Source organism: Heteronotia binoei, chromosome 11 (assembly GCF_032191835.1).
Source record: "Heteronotia binoei isolate CCM8104 ecotype False Entrance Well chromosome 11, APGP_CSIRO_Hbin_v1, whole genome shotgun sequence".
Lineage (NCBI taxonomy): Eukaryota > Metazoa > Chordata > Lepidosauria > Squamata > Gekkonidae > Heteronotia > Heteronotia binoei.
The window spans coordinates 77,360,757-77,385,455 of record NC_083233.1 but is presented as its reverse complement, the minus strand read 5'-3'; the positions used below and the strand labels follow the sequence as shown (position 1 = coordinate 77,385,455).

Below are 24,699 nucleotides of genomic sequence, written 5' to 3'. Positions count from 1 at the left end.
TGTCACACAGTGGCCAAAAAAACTAAGTGCCATCAGGAGGTCCACCAGTGGGGCCAGGACACTAGAAGCCCTCCCACTATTACCCCGCCCCCCAAGCACCAAGTATACAGATCATCACTGCCCCAGACAGAGAGTTCCAATGATAAGCTGTGGCTAACAGCCACTGATGGACCTCTGCTCCAAATGCTTATCCAGTCCCCTCTTGAAGCTGGCTATGCTTATAGCCGCCACTACCTCCTGTGCAGTGAATTCCACATGTTAACCACCCCTTTGGGTGAAGAAGGACTTCCTTTTATCTGTTCTAACCCGACTGCTCAGCAATTTCATTGAATGCCCACGAGTTCTCGTATTGTGAGAAAGGGAGAAAACTACTTCTTTCTCTGCCTTCTCTATCCCATGCATAATCTTGTCAACCTCTATCATGTCACCCTGCAGCCGACATTTATCCAAGCTAAATCCTGGTGTAGGCGCCCACAGGCGCCATGGTGACCGCTGACACTTTTCCTGGTGACCACCAAGTGTTTTCAAAAAATGGGCAGAGCCAGGTGGCGCTAAGTATCAGCATGATATATTAAGAAGTCCAAAAATTACATACTAGAATCTATTTAACAGTAACTATACACAGCAGTATAGGCCACAGTCCTTAATTATTTACATATCCTCATTAGTTTGTTAAGTACGCAAGTTTCTCTCATGCCCACCTAAAGAGGTACATAGATCAGAGGGAGGAATTGCAAAAGCTAAACTCAGCTATGCAGCAACAACCAACAGCATGTTGCTGTTTTGCCTACTGCGATAGGGAGAACAAGGCCCCGTTTCCCTCATTACACCGATCTGATAAGAGGTCTCTGTAGCATTCTGAGGCTAACACAGTGCCCACACTGTTCTCTGCTTGCTCTAAAGAGACTGGATTCCTTTTCATTCATTACCATTCATTCAATGACTACAATTATACGCTGCCTTTCTGCCAACATACCCAGGTAGTTTGTCGATTGAGATAATGGCTCATATCCAGCACAAATATGAAACTGAGATTGGAGAAGGAAGAGGAAAAATAAGCAAAAGGTACAGATCCTTTTATAATAATAACCAACCATCAAAGCAGGGGACACTAGCCTGTAGCCACCACCCATCCATGGAATGTCTCCCCTGCATTCTTCTCCATTCTTACTGTGCCCGAGGACATCTAGAATTACGGGGGTGGCTGGACCCACATGAAGGAACAGCTGTGCGGGTTAGGGGACTGAAATTAGGAAGGTCAGGGAGTTGAAATCACCTCTGGCAAACTGATCCAGAGATAGGAGTAATTTCATCACTTTATCTGTCCTTATTCCAACCTCCCAACCTCTCCGTGACTGGTAGACCTGCACTGGTTATGCTGGAAATTATTAGGAAGCGAACTGAAAACAAATCAGCCAATATCATCATCATGTATAAATTGATGGTGCGGCCTCATTTGGAAAATTGTGTACAACTCTGGTCACCATACCTCAAAAAAGATATTATAACGTTGGGAAAAGTGCCGACAAGGGCAACTAGAATGGCTAAAGGGCTGGAACACTTTCCCTATAAAGAAAGGTTAAAAAGCTAGAGGCTCTTGAGCTTGGAGAAACGTCGACTGAGGGGTGACAGCATAGAGGTTGACAAGATTATGCATGGGATAGAGAAGGCAGAGAAAGAAGGATTTTTCTCCCTTTCTCACAATGCAAGAACTCGTGGACATTCAATTAAATTGCTGAGCAGTCGGGTTAGAATGGATAAAAGGAAGTCGTTCTTCACCCAAAAGGTGATTAACACGTGGAATTCACTGCCACAGGTGGTGGCGGCTGCAAGCATAGCCAGCTTCAAGAGGGAATTGGATAAACATATGGAGCAAAGGTCCATCAGTGGCTATTAGCCAGAGAATATTGTTGGAACTCCGTCTGGGGCACTGATGCTCTGTATTTTTGGTGCTTGTGGGGGGGGGGGGGAGAGCAACAGTGGGAGAACTTCTAGGGTCCTGGCCCTACTGATAGACTACCTGATGGCGCCTGGTTTTTTTGGCCACTGTGTGACACAGAGTGTTGGACTGGATGGGCCATTGGCCTGATCCAACATGGCTTCTCTTATGTTCTTATTCCTCTGTGCAAGTTCCACAACTCTGGAAATGATCTCTCTGGAGAACTAAGGCATGGAGAGGAATGCAGGAGAAAAAACTTCCTAGTGTTTCTATGCACAGATGGTTGGACACAAGCTGTTCTCCTGTAATTTGTGGCTTGGCTCACTCAGAAGAGTCGTTGGGAGCCGCTGCTCAGTGAATGTCTCTTGTAGAGCACACAACAGAAACGAGTTATCAGAGAACCCACCGCCATACCTTGCTCTAGTGACCTGTCTCTTTCTTAGTTGGAAACCCCACACACAGCACCATATTCAGCAAAGAGTTTTGTTATCATATGCCACACTGAAACATTATCTTCAAAGATATGCTGAGGAGTCACAGCAAGCACACCCTCTTTTCACTCTTCTCCCATAATACTACAATCCCAGGAGTCCATCCACTGAAGCTGAAGGGTGGGAGATTCAGGACAGACAACAGGAAGTACTTCTTCACATAGCGTATAGCTAATTTGTGGAACTCGCTACCACCGAATATGGTCATGGCCACCAGTTTGGAGAGCTTTAAAGGGGGAGTGGATACATTAATGGAGGACGCGGGGCCAATAATGGTTACAGAATGTAACGGATATCAACTCACTCCAGTGCCACAGTCAGTAACCCCCCTTTAAATCAATTGTTGGAGAACACAAGCATAAGAAGAGCCCTGCTGGTTGAGACCAGTGGTCCATCTAGTCCAGCATCTTGTCCCACACAGCGGCCAAGGCCTTTTCCTGATGCTGCCTCCTGGCTCTGGAATTCAGAGGTTTAGTGCTTCGGAACGTGGAGGTTCTCCTCAGTCTTGGCAGCGAATTCGACATTTGAATCAGTCTCTGTAAATTTGTATTTCCTTTTGTCCATCCTGAATCTACTGCCCATCTTTGGGTGGCCCAGTATTTTGGGGGAGAGAGAGAGAAACTCAGGATAATGCCGCTGCAGATTTCCTGTTTGTGGGCTTCGTAGGGGTAGCTGGTTGGCCGCAGTATAAACAGAAGGATGGGCAATATAGGCTTTTGGTCTGATCCAGCAGGGCTCTTCTTATGTTCACCCATTTAATGCAATGCTGTCATCAAGAAAGCCTAACAGTGATGCTCTGTATTCTTGATGCTTGTGGGGGGCAACAAAGGGAGGGCTTCTAGTGTCCTGGCCCCACTTAGGGACCTCCTGATGGTACCTGGGGGGGGGGGGGTTTGGCCACTGTGTGACATAGAGTGTTGGACTGGATGGGCCATTGGCCTGATCCAACATGGCTGCTCTTGTGTTCTTATGTCTGGGACAGTGACGCTCTGTATTCTTGGTGCTTGGGGGGACACAGTGGGAGGACTTCTAGTGTCCTGGCCACACAGATGGACTTCCTGATGGCACTTGGGTTTTTCAGCCCCTGTGTGACACAGAGTGTTGGACTGGATGGGCCATTGGCCTGATCCAACATGGCTTCTCTTATGTTCTTATGTGACACAGAGTGTTGGACTGCATGGGCCATTGGCCTGATCCAACATGACTTCTCTTATGTTCTTATGTGACACAGAGTGTTGGACTGGATGGGCCACCGGCCTGATTCAACATGACTTCTCTTATGTTCTTATGTGACACAGAGTGTTGGACTGGATAGGCCACTGGCCTGATCCAACATGGCTTCTCTTATGTGACACAAAGTGTTGGACTGGATGGTCCACTGGCCTGATTCAACATGGCTTCTTATGTCTGGGGCAGTGATGCTCGGTATTCTTGATGCTTGGGAGGGGCAACAGTGGGAGGTCCTGGCCCCACAGATGCCACCGGGTTTCCTGGCCACTGTGTGACACAAAGTGTTGGCCTGGATGGGCCATTGGCCTGATCCAACATTGCTTCTCTTATGTTCTTAAATTCGCTGCCAGAGGATATAGCGATGGTCCCAGAGAAAGATGGCTTTAAAAAAGGATTAGACAGATTTGTGGGGGGGGGCAGGTCTAGCAGTGGCTGCCAGCCACAGTGACTAAGACGATCCTTCACATTCAGAGGCACTAAATCTCTGAATCCCAGAGCCAGGAGGCAACATGAGGAGAAGGCCTCAGCCTCTTCCTGTTGTTGGCCTTCTAGAGGAACTGGTTGGCCACTTTGTGAGACAGGATGTTGGGCTAGATGGGCCTCTGGTCTGATCCAGCAAGGCTCTCCTGATGTTTTTATGAAGGCCTCAGGGTCTATGCTCTGTTTGTTAGCAATGGCTAGCCTCCGGGAGGCCTCTTAACTGGCTGGAAGCTCCCAGACACATCTGGCTCACCGACATGCAAAACAGGATACTGGAGTAGATGGCGTCTTTGTCTGAGGGGACCAGGCCCTTTTTATTCTGCGCCCCTAGGTCTTACAGTCTTAAGCCCAATTCCCCGTAAAATCCCTGCCGCACAATGTTCCAGAGCCACACGCTTCCTACCACACAAAGTTTAAGACTGTCATCACTTATTACCTTAAGAAAAATGGGAAGCCGGAGCACCATAAAATAAACTGGCTTTCTGCATCGTTAATTGCCAGTTCTTTTCCACATGATTCACTGCAACGTCCCCTTCAATAAGCCTTCCTTGTGATCTACTTTTAATCTCTTTCCAGTTCATCTAGGCATGGCCGTGCATCTCCTGCTCTCACACACCCTTCCAGCCTCATCTCTGATATAATTCAAGAATCCCAGCTGCCAAGCGCAAGAGAAGCCAGCGTGCGGACTGGCGTATTAAGTTAAATGCTTCTGCTCCTGGTTAGCAGTGTGCACTCTGCATTTGCAAAACCAGGACAAGATTACGTTCCACGCCATAAATTAACTAAGCCAAAGCGCTCCTGCCGGTGGTGGTTTCCACATAATACAGGAGCGATCATTAACATTTGCTAGGTTTTTCCAACTCAATTACATTAAAAGGGCTTACAGTATTTCCAGAACAGGAAAAAGGTAACGTCGCAGTTTTTTCCCCCCCTTGGCATTATTCCTTAAGGTTTTGTCACGTGCTTTTTGAAATCTAACACCACAGGTGAGCACATACAATAATCACTTAACAAGGACAGGAGGTGGTCTCAGATCAGAAGCCAGTTTGGTGTAGCGGTTAAGTGTGCGGACTCTTATCTGGGAGAACCGGGTTTGATTCCCCACTCCTCCACCTGCACCTGCTAGCATGGCCTTGGTTCAGCCATAGCTCTGGCAGAGGTTGTCCTTGAAAGGGCAGCTGCCGTGAGAGCCCTCTCAGCCCCACCCACCTCACAGGGCGTCTGTTGTGGGGGGAGAAGATATAGGAGATTGTGAGCCGCTCTGTCCTTGAAAGGGCAGCTGCTGCGAGAGCCCTCTCAGCTCCACCCACCTCACAAGGTGTCTGTTGTGGGGGGAGAAGATATAGGAGATTGTGAGCCGCTCTGTCCTTGAAAGGGCAGCTGCTGCGAGAGCCCTCTCAGCCCCACCCACTTCACGGGGTGTCTGTTGTGGGGGGAGGAAGATATAGGAGATTGTAAGAGAAGGGCGGGGTATAAATCTGCAGTCGTCGTCATCATATTAAAAAAAGCTGATGAGAAAGAAAACGCATCCCAGTTGAAAATGACTACACAAGTATACCTTAACGGCTTGCGCTTATAAGGAAAAATTATGTGAGTGGTTTTTTCCATTGGTGAACAGGTGAGTGTTCCTACACTACTGCAAAGGTAGGGCTGTGCTAAAGACTTTGCAGAATCTTTCCCCTTCTGGTGGGAGAGAAATCTCCAGTACGCATTGTGCCAGCTCTTATGGAAGCAGGACACTCCACTTTTTACTTTGTCCATTTTCTTGGTGGCGTTTATGACTTCATTATTGACTCCTCTAGGTACATTCAGGTGGGTAGCTGTGTGGCTCTGAAGCAGCAGGCTGAAGTTTTGAGTTGAGGGGCACCTTTAAGACCAACAACGTTTAATTCTGGGTATAAGTTTCCGTATGCTTGCACATGTCTTCAGATACACTGAAACAGACTTCACAAACTAATCCCCACCCCACCCTCTCTCTACCTTTATGTAATGGTTGGCAAAGTCTATTTCAATATGAAGAAATCTGCATGCACACGAAAGAATTAAACTTCGTTGGTCTTAAAAGATGCCATCGGGCTCAAATGTTGTTGTTCTAAGTGCAGGAAGTGAACCGGAGGTTGGGCTACCTAGTTCACGAGTCCTCCCTACCTGTAACAAGCATAGCAATAGTGCAAAATAAGCTCTTTTTGCCTCAGTTTTTACATATTACCAGGAAGTAATGAGAAGAGACCACAGTGAGCTGTCGCTGGACACAAAACCCTAAGCCCCATCACCACTAGAACCACAGCGATTACATCACCCCAGCAGACTTTTTACAGGGTGGTTTGCTATTGCCTTCCCCAGTCATCAACACTTGACCCCCATCCTTACCGATCTCGGAAGGATGGAAGGCTGAGTCAACCTTCAGCTGGCTACCTGAATCCAGCTTCCACCAGGATCGAGCTCAGGTCATGAGCAGAGAGCTTGGACTGCAGTACTGCAACTTTACCCCTCTGTGCCACGGGGCTTTCACCCATTAATATCTGAAGAACATGGATCATGAACATAAGAACATAAAAGAAGCCATGTTGAGTCAGGCCAATGGCCCATCCAGTCCAACACTCTGTGTCACATAAGAACATAAGAGAAGCCACGTTGGATGAGGCCAATGGCCCATCCAGTCCAACACTCTGTGTCACGTAAGAACATAAGAGAATCCATGTTGGATCAGGCCAGTGGCCCATCCAGTCCAACACTCTGTGTCACATAAGAACATAAGAGAAGCCACGTTGGATGAGGCCAATGGCCCATGCAGTCCAACACTCTGTGTCACGTAAGAACATAAGAGAATCCATGTTGGATCAGGCCAGTGGCCCATCCAGTCCAACACTCTGTGTCAAATAAGAACATAAGAGAAGCCATGTTGGATCAGGCCAGTGGCCCATCCAGTCCAACACTCTGTGTCACATAAGAACATAAGAGAAGCCATGTTGGATCAGGCCAATGGCCCATCCAGTCCAACACTCTGTGTCACATAAGAACATAAGAGAAGCCATGTTGGATGAGGCCAATGGCCCATGCGGTCTAACGCTCTGTGTCACGTAAGAACATAAGAGAATCCATGTTGGATCAGGCCAGTGGCCCATCCAGTCCAACACTCTGTGTCACATAAGAACATAAGAGAAGCCATGTTGGATGAGGCCAATGGCCCATGCAGTCCAACGCTCTGTGTCACACAGTGGCCAATATATGTGTGTGTATATATATGTGTGTGTGTGTATATATATATATATGAACAAAGGAATGGTGTTACTATAGCAAGATGCATATAAATCTCAAGTTGTATGATCCACAGCATTACCTATTCCGTGGTAACTGAATGTTGGAGCATGGAGACAAACAGGCTACACAATCCTTACTTTAAAAAGCAAAAAAACAAACAAACAGCAAAATACCCTATCCCTCATGCAATATCCACATGTAGCAAATCCGGACAGTATAAAATGGCATTCAGCTTTGTCAACAGTTCCTCTAAAGCCACCTTCTTGGTACAGTCCTCGATTCACAACTCGACCTATGCACAACGTTTGACTGTTTCCACCCATACAACATCTCCAACCCTATTTTTCTTATTCTCAAGAGCGGAGAAGTTTTTTGTTACTCATAATCCTCCTGTCAAGTCCTGCCTCCCTTTCTCATTCAGCCCGAAACCCAAACAGTTCAACTGAATGGAGATGTCCATCGGCTCACCAGGAAGCGAAGGTCTAACGCTAAGCACTTTCATTTGTATTATAAACGACTTTTTATGCATGACGACACAGCCATAAGACACAGCTTCACAACAAATACTATACAAAGACATTCTATCTGCTAGCACAACGGAGGCAACAGTAACCTGAAGTGGAAACTCACAGCCAACTTCAAGCACGGCTGCTCAGAGCAAGCCATCTACTCTTTGCAACCCTCAGTTACTGCATGGAATGCATTATTTACTGGTTAAGACAAGCTACTGCTATATATGCATATTACCTTTATTTACAACAACCCTACAGGGTTATATTGCAAGCCTGAAGGACAGTGTTTATCTTGGTTGCTAACAATCGGGGTCAGATTTCAGCTGGGATCCTCACTCAAAGACCATTTTTGTAGTCGCTAAACCAGGAAAGCACTGAACCAAATTGTTAAAGATGAAGCACATGCATCCCAGTCAACTATGAAGAGATATATGGTAAACGGAGAAATTCATGGTTATTACAAAAGGTTCTGTCTAGCAATCTGTACAGCATCAGTTACTATCCCTCTTCAGGAGCAAAACCCTAAAACAGGGGTGTCAAACATGCGGCCTGGGGGCCAAATCAGGCCCCCAGAGGGCTCCTATCAGACCCCCAAGCAACTGGCTGTCATCTGCTTCCTTCTCCCTCTCTTGCTTCCTTCTGCATCACAGCTTGCTAAGCAAGGTTTGCTCAATAGCACAGGAGCTACAGAGCAAAACCTCTCCATTGGCTGAGGCTCCTCCCTTGGGGAGAAGGCAGAGGTGGCTTTGCCAGGCTCTCTTAATTGCACAGCAGAGCTACTGTACTGAGGCTACTGCACTAATCCCCTGGGGAGGGAGGGAAATAGCCAGAGCTTCCTTTGCTCAGTTCCTTGGATCCCATGGGAGATACAAAGAAAGCACCTTTAAGACCAATGTGCTAATGTTTAAGCGTGTTTTATTTATTTTTTAAAGAAATCTTCAATTGTGTTTGTATGTTTCCTTTGTAAAGTTTATATCCCTGCTACCTAATCTTAAATAGGTGCACACATGGCCTGACCAAGTCCGGCCCAACAAGGTCTCATTTATGTCAGATCCGGCCCTCATGAGTTCGACACCCCTGCCCTAAAAGCTAGTACTGCAATAACTTTTGGTCATAGAAAACCTGTCTACCACACAAGAAGGTCACACAAAAGCAGCAGGGCGGGGACAGAGAACAAAGATAGAGCCTCGTATCTGAATAAATCCTTTACCGCTACCCCCTCCCTTGCAGCTCTCAGTTCTTGATTAAAAAAATAGTCACTTTCGTTTCCCTGCTTTGGGTGTTTGAATAGTCTAACCACCACAAACCGAAACCTCTTAGAAACCTGACAGTTTTCAGAGCTGAAGGAAGTTAATTTGAGTATGAGTAATATTTCTGACTGTTGTTGTGGGTTTTGCGGGTATGCTTCTAGGGTTAGAGGAGACTGACATACATTAACACTGTAGTTCAACGCTCAACTGTAATGAATGGTAACGTGAGAATATAGGAACAGTCCTGACGACAAAACATGGAGTATATGAACATATGAAGCTGCCTTATACTGAATCAGACCCTCGGTCCATCAAAGTCAGTATTGACTTCTCAGACTGGCAGCGGCTCTCCAGGGTCTCAAGCTGAGGTTTTTCACACCTATTTGCCTGGACCCTTTTTTGGAGATGCCGGGGATTGAACCTGGGACCTTCTGCTTCCCAAGCAGATGCTCTACCACTGAGCCACCATCCCTCCCCATGTATGATGAGAAATACAGCACCGTAAGCATTGTGACCATAAGCATGGTGAGCTATTTTGTAATTTTATTTTGAAAAATTTAATAAAATATTTTTTAAAAACCAAACAGAAATATAGCCAAAACTCATTAATAAGCAAACACCAAAAGCAACAGCATACTATTTAACACATTTAGTTGTGAATCTATCTCCATGACCATATACTAGGGAAAAGATTTCTCCTTTTTGAGCTTCCAAATGCATTTCTCCCCAGTGTTTAAGGCTGAATTCTTCTAATCTACATCCTAAACAATCATTAAATAATCCCACTTGCTTTGCTAACGGAGTAACGGCAAGACTGCTCTGTGCAAACAGAAAGGCTAAAGATCCATTCCTGAAATAGTCATTTATAAGCAAATTCTCTTTGAACCTTTTCCAGATAGAGAGGGGAACATCTCTCCCATTTGTGGCCCCATTAATTTTATGCTAGAGCTTTGATAATTGTGTTTATATAACATTCACATCAAGGTCCAGGGGGAAAGATTAAGCATGTCAGAAGTAGCAGCCTGCCATCAAGACAATTCACAAACAAAACGGGCGGTCCTGCATCACACAGGCCAATAAAAGAGGCAATTCAATAGGCTCTAGGGATACACAGAGCAAACAGTCGGTCTGCACCCAAGAAAAAACTTGGCTTTCTGTCAAGGAAGTGTGCCCAATACAAGCAAGTTCGCAACCTAACCAACCACCAATCCATCATGAGTTTCTTGATAGCTGCCAACCAACGGGAAAGCAGATAAGGACTAGGGGAAGCTGGGCTGGATTTTGAAACCGACAGAACTGTCCAAACTGTGAGAAACAAGAGGGACAGGTCCACATTAAAAAATCCATTAGCAGAAGTATTAAAACTGATTTGCAAGGATCTGAGTTTATTGCTTCAAACTAATCTGGAGTCCACAATGATAATGATGGGGCGGTTTCAGGCTGACCAAGCCACTCTGAAGTTGCAACATCCACATAACCTGTGAACTGCAAAGACTCTGAAGAACATAAGAGAAACCATGTTGGATCAGGCCAATGGCCCAACCAGTCCAACACTCTGTGCCACACAATGGCCAAAAAACCCAGGTGCCATCAGGAGGTCCACCAGTGGGACCAGGACACTAAAAGCCCTCCCAATGTTGCCCCTCCCAAGCACCAAGAATACAGAGCATCACTTGCCCCAGACAGAGAGTTCTATCAATACTCTGTGGCTAATGACCACTAATGGATCTCTGCTCCATATGTTTATCCAATCTCCTCTTGAAGCTGGCAATGCTTGTAACTGCCACCACCTCCTGTGGCAGTGAATTCCATGTGTAATCACCCTTTGGGTGAAGAAGTACTTCCTTTATCCATTCTAACCCAACTGATCACCAATTTCATTGGGTGCCCACGAGTTCTTGTATTGAGAGAAAGGGAGAGAAGTACTTCTTTCTCTACCTTCTCTATCCCATGCATAATCTTGTCAACCTCTATCATGTCACCCCTCAGTCGACGTTTTTCCAAGCTAAAGAGCCCCAAGTGTTTTAACTTTTCTTCGTAGAGAAAGTGTTCCAACCCTTTAATCATTCTAGTTGCCCTTTTCTGCGCTTTTTCCAATGCTATAATATCTTTTTTTGTGAGGCATGCACTTAAGAGTTTTCCAACCATCAGTCACGTGTTTGACCATAACAGTAAGCAATGGAACAAAGGGATAAGAGCCAGAAAGCAAAACCTTGCTGAGTACACTGCAACCAACCACACTGCCCTTCGCAAAAGATAGGCCAACCGACCAGTTTGCATGGAAGTTTGCTTCAAAACTATCTGTTCTGATTAATTCAACAACATAGTAGAAAAAAAAAACAAACCATATCAGGAATGCTGACTTTCCCCCCTTCTCCTTTTAAAAATCCATTCTTATTAAAAAGCTTTCTGTGTTTAAATCTCGATGTGCTTAAATAGCAGGCCTAGACTTAGTTTAGAACAAGACGGGAGTCTGGCTATCGTTATGATTAAGTAATGACCCTATTAAATAGCTAACAGCTGCAACAGGGAGCCTTGACCTCCCCCCTCTATCACGCCTTCTTCTGTGTTTTGAAGGGGAATTTGAAGGAAGGAGGGAGGGGAGAGGAAAGAAGGGGTGAACTGCTGTAAAATTACAGCCTTCCCACCACAAAATCACCAGATATCTACAAAATAGTGATTCATAGGCACAACTCGCCAAGCTGAGGGATGGGAAACAATGCTGGTCCACAGAGAGCAGCTAAGGGTATGGCTGCATATACCACCTTCTGAAATGCGATATCTAATGGAGACTAACCCCAGCTGCTCACCACAGTCTTGCAAATCTAGTCATAATTATAAACTTGTTTTGGCAGATGCTACAGCAAGGAATTCTGTCAACATTTCCATTAGATTTCTCAAAAAAAAAGGGGGATTCACAGACGCATTAGCATTTGACTAAGACAGCATCTGTTTAATATAACGAAGTTTTAGAAGCCCTTCTCTCCAGTCCTAATATTAGAGCCACAAATTTAATTCATGGTTGCAAGTAACTATAAAAATAAACTGGACACATCCATGAGAAGCTTTAATGCCTCTGATTATGCCTCTGCTTATGCCTCTGTGATGGTGAGAGCACAGAAGAGTTGTGGATGTTCTCTCCCCTCATTGGTGGATCTGTATGATAAGGGATGTAGAAGGAAGATACAAATGATCTTAAGGGGCCCTTCACATCCGGGCCACTTGCTATTTGAGATTTTATCGTCAGGTAGGCGATATAGAGTGTTGAAGGCAAAGACAAATAGATACAAGGGCAGCTTCTATCCAAGTGCCGTGGTTAAGCTAAATGCAGGGTTATGAATGGTTGTGTGTTTTTAGATGCATTTAAATGGTCTATGTATATGTCCTTGTGTGGGTGTTGATGTGTTGGTATGTTTGTGGAAGAGCACCTCATTTCGTTGCTCTCATTTTCTTTTTTTGAGAACAATGACAATAAATTTATCTTATCTTATCTTTATCTTATCTTAACATATTCAGTTCTGATCCAGGAAATCCATCCATTCACACGGACCCCTCTGTTAACGTCGTAAGGCAAGGCAGCAAGCTACACACATCCAATTCGACTGTACGCTTCATCTCTGGCATGAATGAGGAAGTCCAGTCATGAGTACTTAAGACTCTCTGGACTAGGGCTAGAAAGCGGCATGAGATTTATTATCCATCAACCATATAAAAGCAATGGCAAATCAAGTTTTCATGAGAGACAGTCAAACCCAATAAAACAAGTCAGCGTTTATGTGGCTTTTTATTTGCTTTGCAGCAAGAGTTAAGAATTCGCCTTCAGCACCACCACCAGCACAAACAGAAGTGGGGGGAAACTTTGTCTCTGGGGAAGGAATTAATTAAGATAGGGCTTTTAACATAATTTTTACCCCCCCCCCTCCATAGGGCAGTATGTATGTATGTATACAAGTATCTCTATTTTAACTCTGTTTTTAATTTGTTTTAATGATGTGCGTTTGGAAGGCATGATTTAAATGGCTTTAAAATATTACTTTTATCATGTGTTTTTTTTTTAATCTGTTAGCCACCTCGGTGGCCCCTGTGAGGGCAGAAAGGTAGGGTATAGATTTTGAAAATAAATAAATAAAACCTGAGGAAGTTTTATTCCATTAAGCCGGATAAAATCTAACGAACTCGCAGTTCTTAACATTCTGATCTGCTTGCCAAAGCATGTTTTTAAATGGAATATTTTGCCTCGAGGAATTTTTAAAAATGTAACTTATACTTGAAAACTGAAACATATTTCACATGTGTTATCCAGCTGCAAAACTGGTGTTGGGAGGGAAGTTCCACCAAGCTGCAGCCAACATTTGGCGACCCCGTAGGACTTCGAAGGCAAGAGACATTCAGAGTGATTGGCTACTGCCTGCCTCTGCGTAACGATCCTAGACTTTCTTCATGAACGACCATCCAAGTACTGACCAAGGCTGATCCAGCTTAGTTCCAAGATCTGACAAGTTTGGGCTAGCCTGGACTATACAGGTTAGGACAACGTTACTCTTAGGATAGGCAAATTTACTCTTGCAGCCAATGCGCCCTCTAAGCTGCGGAGTCTTGTGAGCAAAACTATGTGAGCTGCTGAATCAATTAGTTTGCTCTGGGGCCATCCTTCCTGAGCTAAGGCAAAAATGTGTGAGCCGGAGGCTAAAAACCTGTGAGCTGGCTCACACTAACTCAGCTTAAAGGGAACACTGCTTGCAGTTACAGCATTCAGAGGTCCTTCGCCACCAGGACTTTGTCCAGTTTGCCTGCCCACTGTTCGCTCCAGATGGTAACGGCTGCCCTCAAAAGAGAGCCCAGGTGTAAGAGAACGTAAGAACACCAGAGAAGCCATGTTGGATCAGGCCAATGGCCCATCCGGTCCAGCACTCTGTGTCACACAGCGGCCAAACCCCAGGTGCCCTCAGGAGGGCCACACCTTCTAGAAGCCCTCCCAGTCGCCCCAAGCACCAAGAACACAGAGCATCACTGCCCCACGGCTCCGTGATGTATGATTTTCCGACCAGCATCTCCTTTCTCCTTTGTGTTTAGAGAATTTATTTCCTTTGTGTCCTCACCCCATGTGTGTCAGATCTCCTTTTCTTCCCCAGGAAAAGGTACTATCTAGCATTTGGAGACCCTTGTCTGAGGGTCAGCTGGGAGATGTTCTGTTGGCTAGGCCTGCCAGCATATCTTAGCCACTTGAGTGCAGGGTCTTTAAGAGAGCCAAATAGTTCTCCCCTGTAGTTTTCTGTTTGCCAGCCTTTTTATTGGCAGAAAGTTATCTGGATCCCTTCTGGAGCATGTGGGGGGTGCAGGGACCTTTTTAGTTCTTTTAGGTGGAGGGCATTTCTCCACAATTCTTTGGGAACAGATTATTAAAGGCCAAGATGACCCAAACACAATGCAATGCAGATTACACAGTGTAAATCAATACGATCAACAAGCTGGGACATTCAGCAAACAATACAATAGGGTTTATACTGCAGAGATTTGGAAACAAGTAGAAATCTGAATACAGAGCTGGAACAGCAATGAAACAAAGCATATACATTGTAAAGACAATACATTAAATGATGCAGAATTTACACAGCAGGAACATATGTAACAGCACAAAACTGTACAGTCAGACATTTTGAACTCAAGTGGGGATATGTCAGTTAGAAAATGCCCAAAAGAAAGATTGTATATCTTATATTAACAGACTTATTGAGAGCCAGTGCAACAATCAAAGTGTGGGATCTTGAAGTCTTGGGCTCAAATCCTCCTTTACAAAAATCACTGGGTCATCCAGACATACACACTCATGCGCTTTTACAGGGTCACTGTCAGATTAAACTGGGGAAAGGGAGTACCGACATTCACCACCCTCAGCTCCTGGAAAGAAGGCAGGATAAAAATGTGCTAAAAAGAAGCATAACCTTCCACAGGCTTGAGCTGGCTTTGTTAAATGCATGGAACTTGTTGGTGATAAACTACACAGAGGGAACATTTACGGGGAAAACTGTTTTGTCCTTGTGGATATATACTACTGAAGTGAGGTTTCATTTCATGAGCTCCAATGAATCTATAAGCATTTAGGTGTCACGAGATTACATTTGGGGGATTAAAACGTTATCTGGTAGAGCGGCCATACAACGTAAAAGAAAAACCCCTCACATCTGTTGATGTAGGTGGTTTCTATCAGTTCTGCTTTGCAGCTCATTTCCGGCAACTACTATTCTGCAATGTGCACTGAGCAGCCAGCTAGCCCTGTACCTGCGTTTGCCACTTCCTTTCCTTTTCAGCACTATTCAGTTAAACCCGTGTTGGTACAAGACTAACCCACTGTAATATCCTCTCAGCCTGACGCTCGTACCCCAACTGTCATCCTAGGGCCTGCTCTGGGATGCTCCAGGACTGACGGTGCAATATGATGGTACTGTTAACCCCAGGGCATCAGAAAAGAAAACCTGCTTGTTAAAAACCAGATTTCTCTAATTGATGTAAATAAAAGAGAAAAGAAAAGCAGCCTGCAGTTATAGACATGCTTAATTAGTAGCCTTAAAACCTAATTTCATGTTGGCTAGGAAAACATGACCACATTTGTAGTGGGGTTTAAGAACTATAGTTTAGAGCCAAGAAATCTGGGCAACTTAACATGCTTGGTTTTTCCTCCCTCCTTGCCTCCCTTGAAAGAGAGCTGAACAAAGCAGGAGTCAAGTTTCACTTTTAAGACCAACCAATTTTTATTTAGAACGTAAGCTTTTGTGTGCTCTTAAGTACACTTCATCAGACGAGGAATCCAGCACAGTGAGCAAAGCATTGTGATGTACTCAGGCAAAACTCCAATGCTTTTTAATGCTCACTGTGCTGGATTCCTCGTCTGATGAAGTGTGCTTAAGAGCACACGAAAGCTTACCTTCTAAATAAAAATTGGTTGGTCTTAAAGGTGAAACTTGACTCCTGCTTTGTTCAACTGCTTCAGACCAACACGGCTGCCCGCTTGGATCTATCTACATTGAAAGAGAACTGTCAACGAAAGCCATCTTACCATCCCCTGAGCTTCCAGGGAGTTTAAAAACTCAGCATCAAGAACTTAGCACATCAACAGTGTTAAGAGCTATTTCTGGTACCTTTGCCAGTGTACAAGACACAAAAAGGTGATATTTTTCAACCAACCTGTGATCGTGAAATGGAATTAAAAAGCGTTGGAGTTTTGCCTGGGTACATCACAATGCATGGAGACCACAAGGAGCTGAAATTCTGTGGTTTTACTAGGAACCACCACCCCAAGAAGGAAATAAAGGTTCATACAAATAACGGTTACATTCTGCATGGCTTATAAGGAGGCAATGGTAGCGGGAGGGGGTTACAACACTGTTCTAAAAAGTTTAAAGACCTTATTCTGCTACTCCACAAGCTCTTTAACCTAAGGAAAACTCTTCTCTAAATATTAACTAGTCATGGAGAAACAATTGTTAACAGCTTATGTTCCTAGGAAAGGTAGGCAAAGGAACTGAGAAATCATCTGAGGCTGTAAAGTCACTGTCATTTCCCAAACTCCATAATCTATTAAAGGAGACTTTATTCCAATTAGGTGTATTAAAAAAAAAAGGTAAAGTTAGTCCCCTGTGCAAGCACCAGTCGTTTCCGACACTGGGGTGACGCTGCTTTCACAACGTTTTCACGGCAGACTCTTTACGTGGTGGTTTGCCATTGCCTTCCCCGGTCATCTACACTTTCCTCCCAGCAAGCTGGGGACTCATTTCACCAACCTCGAAAGGATGGAAGGCTGAGTCAACCTGGAGCCGGCTACCTGAACCCAGCTTCCGCTGGGATTGAACTCAGGTCGTGAGCAGAGCTCAGGACTGTGGTACTGCAGCTTTCACTCTGCACCATGGGGCTCTTCTCAATTAGGTGGGTGTAGATGACTAAATCCTAATCTTATATAGCAAATAATTAATAGCACAGAGCACTGGTACAGGGGTGAACTTACACCTTTATTCCAGGATGATAGTTTCAGTGCAAGTCTACATGCTTAAGGTTCAGCAAGAGATCGCCAAATGGCTTATCACCTTCGGAAGAACTGAGGAAAGTTACTTGCTTGGAGTGGAATTGCTAAAAAAAACCCCACCTCATCATTCAAATGGCTCCACACCAAGTTTTGTTTTCACCAGTATGACTCAAGAAATATGTTACACATGAAGTATAATTTACTGAATTTTTTCCTCATCTCTCTCAAATATAATTTGATAAAAAGCCCCATGAGGGGCTTCTCTAAGGACACCTCTGCAAGTATTTGCTAATCAACAGAGAGGCAAAAAGGAGCCAAGATCACCAAGAAAACAAAAAGCTGCTTCATTATGCTTTTACAAAAGGTAAAATAGCACAAGTGACTAATTTGAGACACATAAGCACACTTGGGAGCACTAGATCACAACAGAACTTATCTCAGTGGAAAGTTATTACATTGGCTGGGGGTCCCAGACATTCCTCTACACAGAAGTTAACATTAATCATAGCAACAGATTATATAAACTCTGCTATTGCTTGAGCATCAGTGTATTTTCACCGCTGGTCATGGAACTACTTTCTCTAAGTAGTTACAAGAGCTAGCAATTGCTACGGTGCTTCACCATAATTTAAGGTTACGCTGCTGGTTTATGTGAAATATATGTTTATCCCTAAGCAGAACTGCTAAGAGACCCGTGGCGCAGAGTGGTAAAGCTGAAGTACTGCAATCTTACACTCTGCTCACAACCTGAGTTTGATCCCGGCTGAAGCCGGGTTCAGGTAGCCGGCTCGAGGTTGACTCAACCTTCCATCCTTCCGAGGTCGGTAAAACGAGTACTCAGCTTGCTGGGGGGGGGGGGGGGGGAAGCGTAGATGACAGTGGAAGGCAATGGCAAATCACCCTGTAAAATGTCTGCCGTGAAAATGTTGTGAAAGCAATGTCACCCCAGAGTCGGAAACGACTGGTGCTTGCACAGGGGACTACCTTGACCTTTTTTAAGCAGAACCAGGGCTTTTTTTGAGCAGGAACGCACAGGAAGGCAGTTCCGGCTGGCTTGGTGTCAGAGTGTGTGGCCTAATATGCAAATGAATTCCTGCTGGGCTTTCCCCACAAAAAGCCCTATGAAAAGCAATGGTGACATCAGGGGGTGTGGCCTAATATGCAAATAAGTTCCTGCTGGGCTTTTTCTACCCCAAAAAAGCCCTGAACAGAACTGACACAAAGAATTCATTGCCACCACCAAAGAATCTGAAGCATTTTGCTATCCTTGCATATACACCTAAAAGGTACTGCCGCTGATGGAACGCCTTCAGTGCCTATGTCAAAACCACGGGGTAGGTATGACTCCACCACCAAATTACAGAGCAGCATTGCCTTAAGGAACCTGCTTGATTAATTTAACAATCCTAATTATAATTACTTTAACAAGACCAGAAGTATGTCTTGAATAAGACATATACTGCACGGGTGGAATGTAGCACACACACCCGGGAGTAGGCCCAATTTAACTAAAGGGATCTGTTTCTCAGTAAACATGCATATGTGATGCAAGTGGCCGTTCAAAATAAAATAAGTTTTATTGAAGAAAAGCACTTTTTTCAAAGCTGCCAATTGCTTCTTCTCCTGGAACTCTCTTTCTCAAGGTGTCAGGAAGGATTACAAATGGAAAGTACAACCATGTATGCATATCACGGAATCATAGAGTTGGAGGGAACTTCTAGGGCCCCTTTAAGACTTCTGTAGCCTTTAATTGTTATTAAGGCATAACCCTATTTTGCTATCAATGCGCCAAAGAACTCCTGCGAACAAGTAGAACCTTGTAAAATAACCGCAAAGTATGCACAAGGCACTGGGAACATATCTGTAGCCCCAAGAATGATGTTTGTTACATCTGAAGTAAGGCTGAACCAAGACCTACTAAATCAAGATTTCTGTCCATAAAAGGAACAAAACAGTTTCAAAAGGGCAGGCTCCATCTTTCAGCCACTTTGGCTTTTCATCTCTGCATGAACTGGGAACTATGAACAAGAACTTTGTTTCATTCCATGGCAAAGCTTTCCTTATAGCCTTGGAAACAAGGACTGCATTATCAGAAAGCTCGATACAATCTTGGCTACAGTGGAGATTTCTATAGCTTAGTACAATGATCTGCTAAGAACTTTTCAGACCTGTAGCCTAGGCATCCCCCAGTGATAGGCTGGCTTTCGAGGTTTTATATTAGCCAGTTACCAAGGAGGGACTGGAAACCAGAGACCCTCTCTCTCTCTCTCTCTCTCTCTGAATTCCAAACAAAAGAGCCCAGAGCAAAGCTCCGAAGATTTCTAAACCCTTTATCTGACCAGCTGCTACACTGACAAGTTCCAAAAAATTCAGTAGGTGGAAAAGACTATCACATGCTGTTCACCTGAGAACTATGCAGGGTGGGGGAAAAAAATACTAGCAACGCAAAGAGAAAGTGAGATGTCACAAATCTGAAAGGTGTAGATTTGGTTAATTAACACCACTTGTATTTTGCTAAATAGCAGGGGAGTGGAAACAGAGAATCATGTCTCCAAGGAATACAAAAAGGGAGTGATTTTTTTAAAGGTGGAACAACTAGATTTGCTTAACATTTTCATGTTCCAAATAAACGAGCACTGAATATACTTCTGCACAACGCTGTGGATTGCATAAGACGTCAACTCCAAACGAGGAAACAGATTTTGAACCTAGGAAAAGGTGGGGAGGAGGAAGAGAGACACATTCATCTGCAACTGAGGCAAAGCTAAATCGAACAATGAATACAAGCTACCCCCATGGGATCGGGGGTACCAGATGTCTTTCCTTTTAGGGAAGTGCCCCTTATGCCAAGAACATCACAGCTCCACAGAATCATGAACACAGCCTTATTTATTTCAGGAAAAGAAACAAAGATCCAGCAACTGCTTCCATTTTCTTTTCAGTTTTGGCCAGAACGGACTGAAGATGCTGACTACACCACTGATTTGTACACTCATTTTTGCCCTTTGCAGGGTATTAAACTTTACTAACTGGCCACAGGTGGCAGGCAGAGGGTAGGCCTCCATTCATTTGTATTTAACCTTGTAATTCATATCTTCTCTTGGGCTTGGGAAAGGATTGAACAGGAAGCCTCCTGTTCTCTGCTTCTCACCCCCTCATTCCCACAAGGACACGCAAAGCTCCCAGCTCTGAATGGAGAGGTTCTTCCCATTCAGGCGGTCTGGGACACTTCCCACTCTGCCAACAGACTGCAACCTCTTGACCTGCAAAGTATGCGCTAAGTCCACACTTAAGGTAAAAGAACTGTTCTGAAAACAGGGGTGTGCCCTAAACATTCACACAGATGCTATAAACCCTAAAATAAATAGGAATCACCCAGCACCTAAAAGACTTGACATTTTATTCCAGCACAAACTTCCACTGCCGCTTCTTCAGCTGCTATAAAATCCTAGTCCTAGGGTGGAAATAACAACGAACCCAAGCCGACCTAAACCAACTGTGAACAGAGACCCGATCCTACCACAGCGGCCTTAAGATTTCAGCAGAGAGTGAACATCAGAGAAGCCATGTTGGATCAGGCCAATGGCCCATCCAGTCCAACACTCTGTGTCACATAAGAGAAGCCATGTTGGATCAGGCCAATGGCCCAGCCAGTCCAACACTCTGTGTCACATAAGAACATAAGAGAAGCCATGTTGGATCAGGTCAATGGCCCATCCAGTCCAACACTCTGTGTCACATAAGAACATAAGAGAAGCCATGTTGGATCAGACCAATGGCCCAGCCAGTCCAACACTCTGTGTCACATAAGAGAAGCCATGTTGGATCAGGCTAATGGCCCATCCAGTCCAACGCTCTGTGTCACATAAGAACATAAGAGAAGCCATGTTGGATCAGGCTAATGGCCCATCCAGTCCAACACTCTGTGTCACATAAGAACATAAGAGAAGCCATGTTGGATCAGGCCAATGGCCCATCCAGTCCAACACTCTGTGTCACACAGTGGCTAAAAAAAACCCAGGCGCCATCAGAAGGTCCATCAGTGGGGCCAGGACACTAGAAGCCCTCCCAAGCACCAAGAATACAGAGCATCACTGCCCCAGAGAGTTTCAAGAATACGCTGTGGCTTACAGCCACTGTGATTAACAGCTGGGGGGAGGGGCACAAGGAAAGGGCTAGTTAGCCAACAGGGACACCCACTCTCTCCAAAACCCACAATGTTTCATGAGTGAGGTAAAGAGTATGGCAACTGATAGATATCTGAAGAAGTGTGCATGCACACGAAAGCTTATACCCAGAATTAAACTGTTGGTCTTAACGGTACCACCGGACTAAAACTTTGTTCTATCGACAGATCCTGCATTCTACAAAGCAGAGAGGTCCCTTAATCTAGCTATGTCCCTACCCCAACATAATTTCTCTAGCGTGTTACCCTGGCAACAAAGACAAGCAAGAACGTATTTAGGGAGGTAGGGTGGGTGGGTGACAATTAAGTTTAGGTCCTTCTTCACCCACATAACCAGCAGCATAGACAGCCACACATGACACACACAGAGCGCAAGATTTGCTCCCAAGTATGCCTGCATAACATAAAAAAAACATTAAAAATAAATCAATTTTTGTAATACCTCTTTTCAGCATTACTTTAACACAGAATCGGGGGGGGGGGGGTAGCTGTGTTTTAAACACGACAAAGAAATCCAAGTGTTTTTTTCAGTATTACAGTCACTTTGAAAGGGCAAGAGAAAGTTATCCTTTAAACAAAGGCACAAATAAAATAACTGCAACAGCTCATAAAGCTCCATGCACGCGAGGCAGCCGGCACCCTTCCGTGCCAGCCCGGGATCGGGAGTTGGCGACAGGACACGCAACCACAAAACTGAACCTCGACAGCCTGAGCGCTGCTAAATAACTGGGGATCAGAGACAATAAAACGCAGTACATTAAATAAAACAAGTTATTTCCTATTCGGTATTATTACTCATAACAATGTCCAAGAAGAGCAGCTGCAACGGGGGAAAGCAAAGTGTCATGGGGGGGGGGGATGAGAGGTTCTCCCAACTGCTGGTTCCCTAGGCAACGGGGACAAGAGCTGCCCCGCGCCAGGGGCTGTTCCTTCAACCCCCCCCGCTCTACCTCCAGGGGCTGTTCTTTCAACCCCCCCCCGCTCTGCCTCCAGGGGCTATTCCTTCAACCCCCCCGTCGCCCTGCCTCCAGGGGCTGTTCCTTTAAAACCCCCCCGCTCTGCCTCCAGGTGCTGTTCCTTCAACCCCCCCTCGCCCTGCCTCCAGGTGCTGTTCCTTCAACCCCCCCGCTCTACCTCCTCCATCTCCCGGGCCATGCTCTGGAGTTGCTCCTCGTCTTCCAGCAGCTCGTTCAGCTGTTGAAGGCTCAGGGCCTCCAGCCGCTTCACGTCCACCGCCATGGCGGGCCGGGGATGGTGGGGACAGACCCTGGCGAGCCGCCACCGCCGGCCGCCTCCTCTCTCCTTCTCCCTCAGTCGAGGGCTCCTGAAGCGCAGGCTGTTCCGGCCCCTCCCGCCTCCGTGGGCGCTCCGCCGGAAGTGCCGCGGCCGCTCTTCTGGGCTCCCTCCCTCTGACCTCACCGCCAAGACGAGGGAGCATGAGGAGGTGGGAGGGGAGGGGAATGGCGGCGGCGCCGCGCCACGCCCCTCGACCCTCCCCCTCTGACGTCAGCGGCGCCTTCTGGCGGAGTGGAAGAGGGGGAGGAAAAGAGGCGGGAAGACGCCTGAGGCGTCGCGCGCGGGGGGTGCGAAGGAAAAAGCGCGGGAAGGCGCCCCTCGAAAGCGCCAGCAGGGGGAGATTTTGGTCTTGTCGGTGGCACCTTAGAAAAGGAAAGGAAAGGTCCCCTGCGCAAGCACCAGTCCTTTCCGACTCTGGGGTGACGTTGCTTTCACAACGTTTCCTCGTCTGAAGAAGTGTGCATGCACACGAAACCTTACGTTCTGAATAAAACTAAGTTGCCCTTTCATCACACCCCCTCCAGCCTAGAAATAGCAGCTCTCCAGCAGCCCTGGCCCCACTCAACGCACAGCAGCCAAGAAGGTCAGAGCGCCTGCTCCGGCTGCAACGCCACTGAGGATGTTCTCCGCAGCTGAGAACGAAACGTCTGGAAGGAAAACTTTCTCCAGTAGAACACGGCACTTGAGCCCGAAAGATTCTACAAACCCTAATGATGTTACCAGCCGTGAAAACCTGAAATCTTTGAAAACTAAGTTGGTCTTAAAGGTGCAGTTGACTCCTGTTTTGTTCTACTACTTCAGACCAACACGGCTGCCTATTTGGATCGATCTACAACGTTTTCACGGCAGACTTTTTACGGGGTGGTTTGCCATTGCCTTCCCGAGCCTTTTACACTTCCCCCCCAGCAAGCTGGGGACTCATTTGACCGACCTCCGAAGGATGGAAGGCTGAGTCAACCCTGGGCCAGCTACCTGAATCCAGCTTCCGCCACAATCGAACTCAGGTCTGAGCAGAGAGTTCAGACTGCAGCACTGCTCCTTTACCACTCTGCACCATGGGCGCCTTAGAGATCAATAAAATTTATTTTTTGAGGAAGGGAGAGTGTGAACTTTCGAGAATCAAAGCTCCCTTAATCAGAAACAACGGGCGTTTGTAAAATACAGGGAGAAATGAGCATGAATCCAGTAGCACCAACAAAATTTGTGGCAAGAGATGAACTTTTGCTCACTTTTTTGGATAGTACACAAAACAGTGAGCAGTGACTCCCAAAACCTCATCCCCTGCCACACATTTTGTTGGACTCTTGCACTTTTCTACAGACAGACTAACATGGCTACCCATCTTGATAACATAAGGGAAGCCATGTTGGATCAGGCCAGTGATCCATCCAGCCCAACACTGTCACACGGTGGCCAAAACCCAGGTGCCATCAAGAGGTCCACTAGAGTGGGACTAGAACTCCAGAAGCCCCCAAGACATAACAACAGAAACCAAGTTGGATCAGGCCAATGGCCCATCCAGTCCAACTTTCTGGCACACAGTGGCCAAAACTGAGGGCTATCAGGAGGTCATAAGAACATAAGAGAAGCCATGTTAGATCAGGCCAATGGCCCATCCAGTCCAACTTTCTGGCACACAGTGGCCAAAAACTGAGGGCTATCAGGAGGTCATAAGAACATAAGAGAAGCCATGTTAGATCAGGCCAATGGCCCATCCGGTCCAACATTCTGTGTCACACAGCGGCCAAATATATATACACACACACACTGTGGCTAATAGCCATTGATGGACCTCTGCTCCATATTTTTATCTAACCCCCTCTTGAAGGTGGCTATGCTTGTGGCCGCCACGACCTCCTGTGGCAGTGAATTCCACATGTTAATCACCCTTTGGGTGAAGAAGTACTTCCTTTTATCCGTTTTAACCTGACTGCTCAGCAAATTTATCGAATGCCCACAAGGTCCACCAGCAGGGCTAGATTTCCGGAAGTCCTCCCACTGTTGCCCCCCAAGCACCAAGAACACAAAGCATCACTG

At 45.8% G+C, this 24,699-nt stretch overlaps 1 protein-coding gene across 1 annotated transcript in view; it reads right to left on the bottom strand.

Annotated features, from left to right (window-relative positions):
• Positions 1-22,647, bottom strand: part of VPS37B (VPS37B subunit of ESCRT-I) — a 36,763-nt gene extending 14,116 nt beyond the window's left edge. Inside the window, exon 1 of the mRNA XM_060250134.1 lies at positions 22,501-22,647. Within this exon, the coding sequence (XP_060106117.1) occupies positions 22,501-22,605 (105 nt within the window). The 5' untranslated portion in view covers positions 22,606-22,647. The remainder of the gene's footprint in view (positions 1-22,500) is intronic.
• Between the last annotated feature and the right edge of the window lie 2,052 nt (positions 22,648-24,699).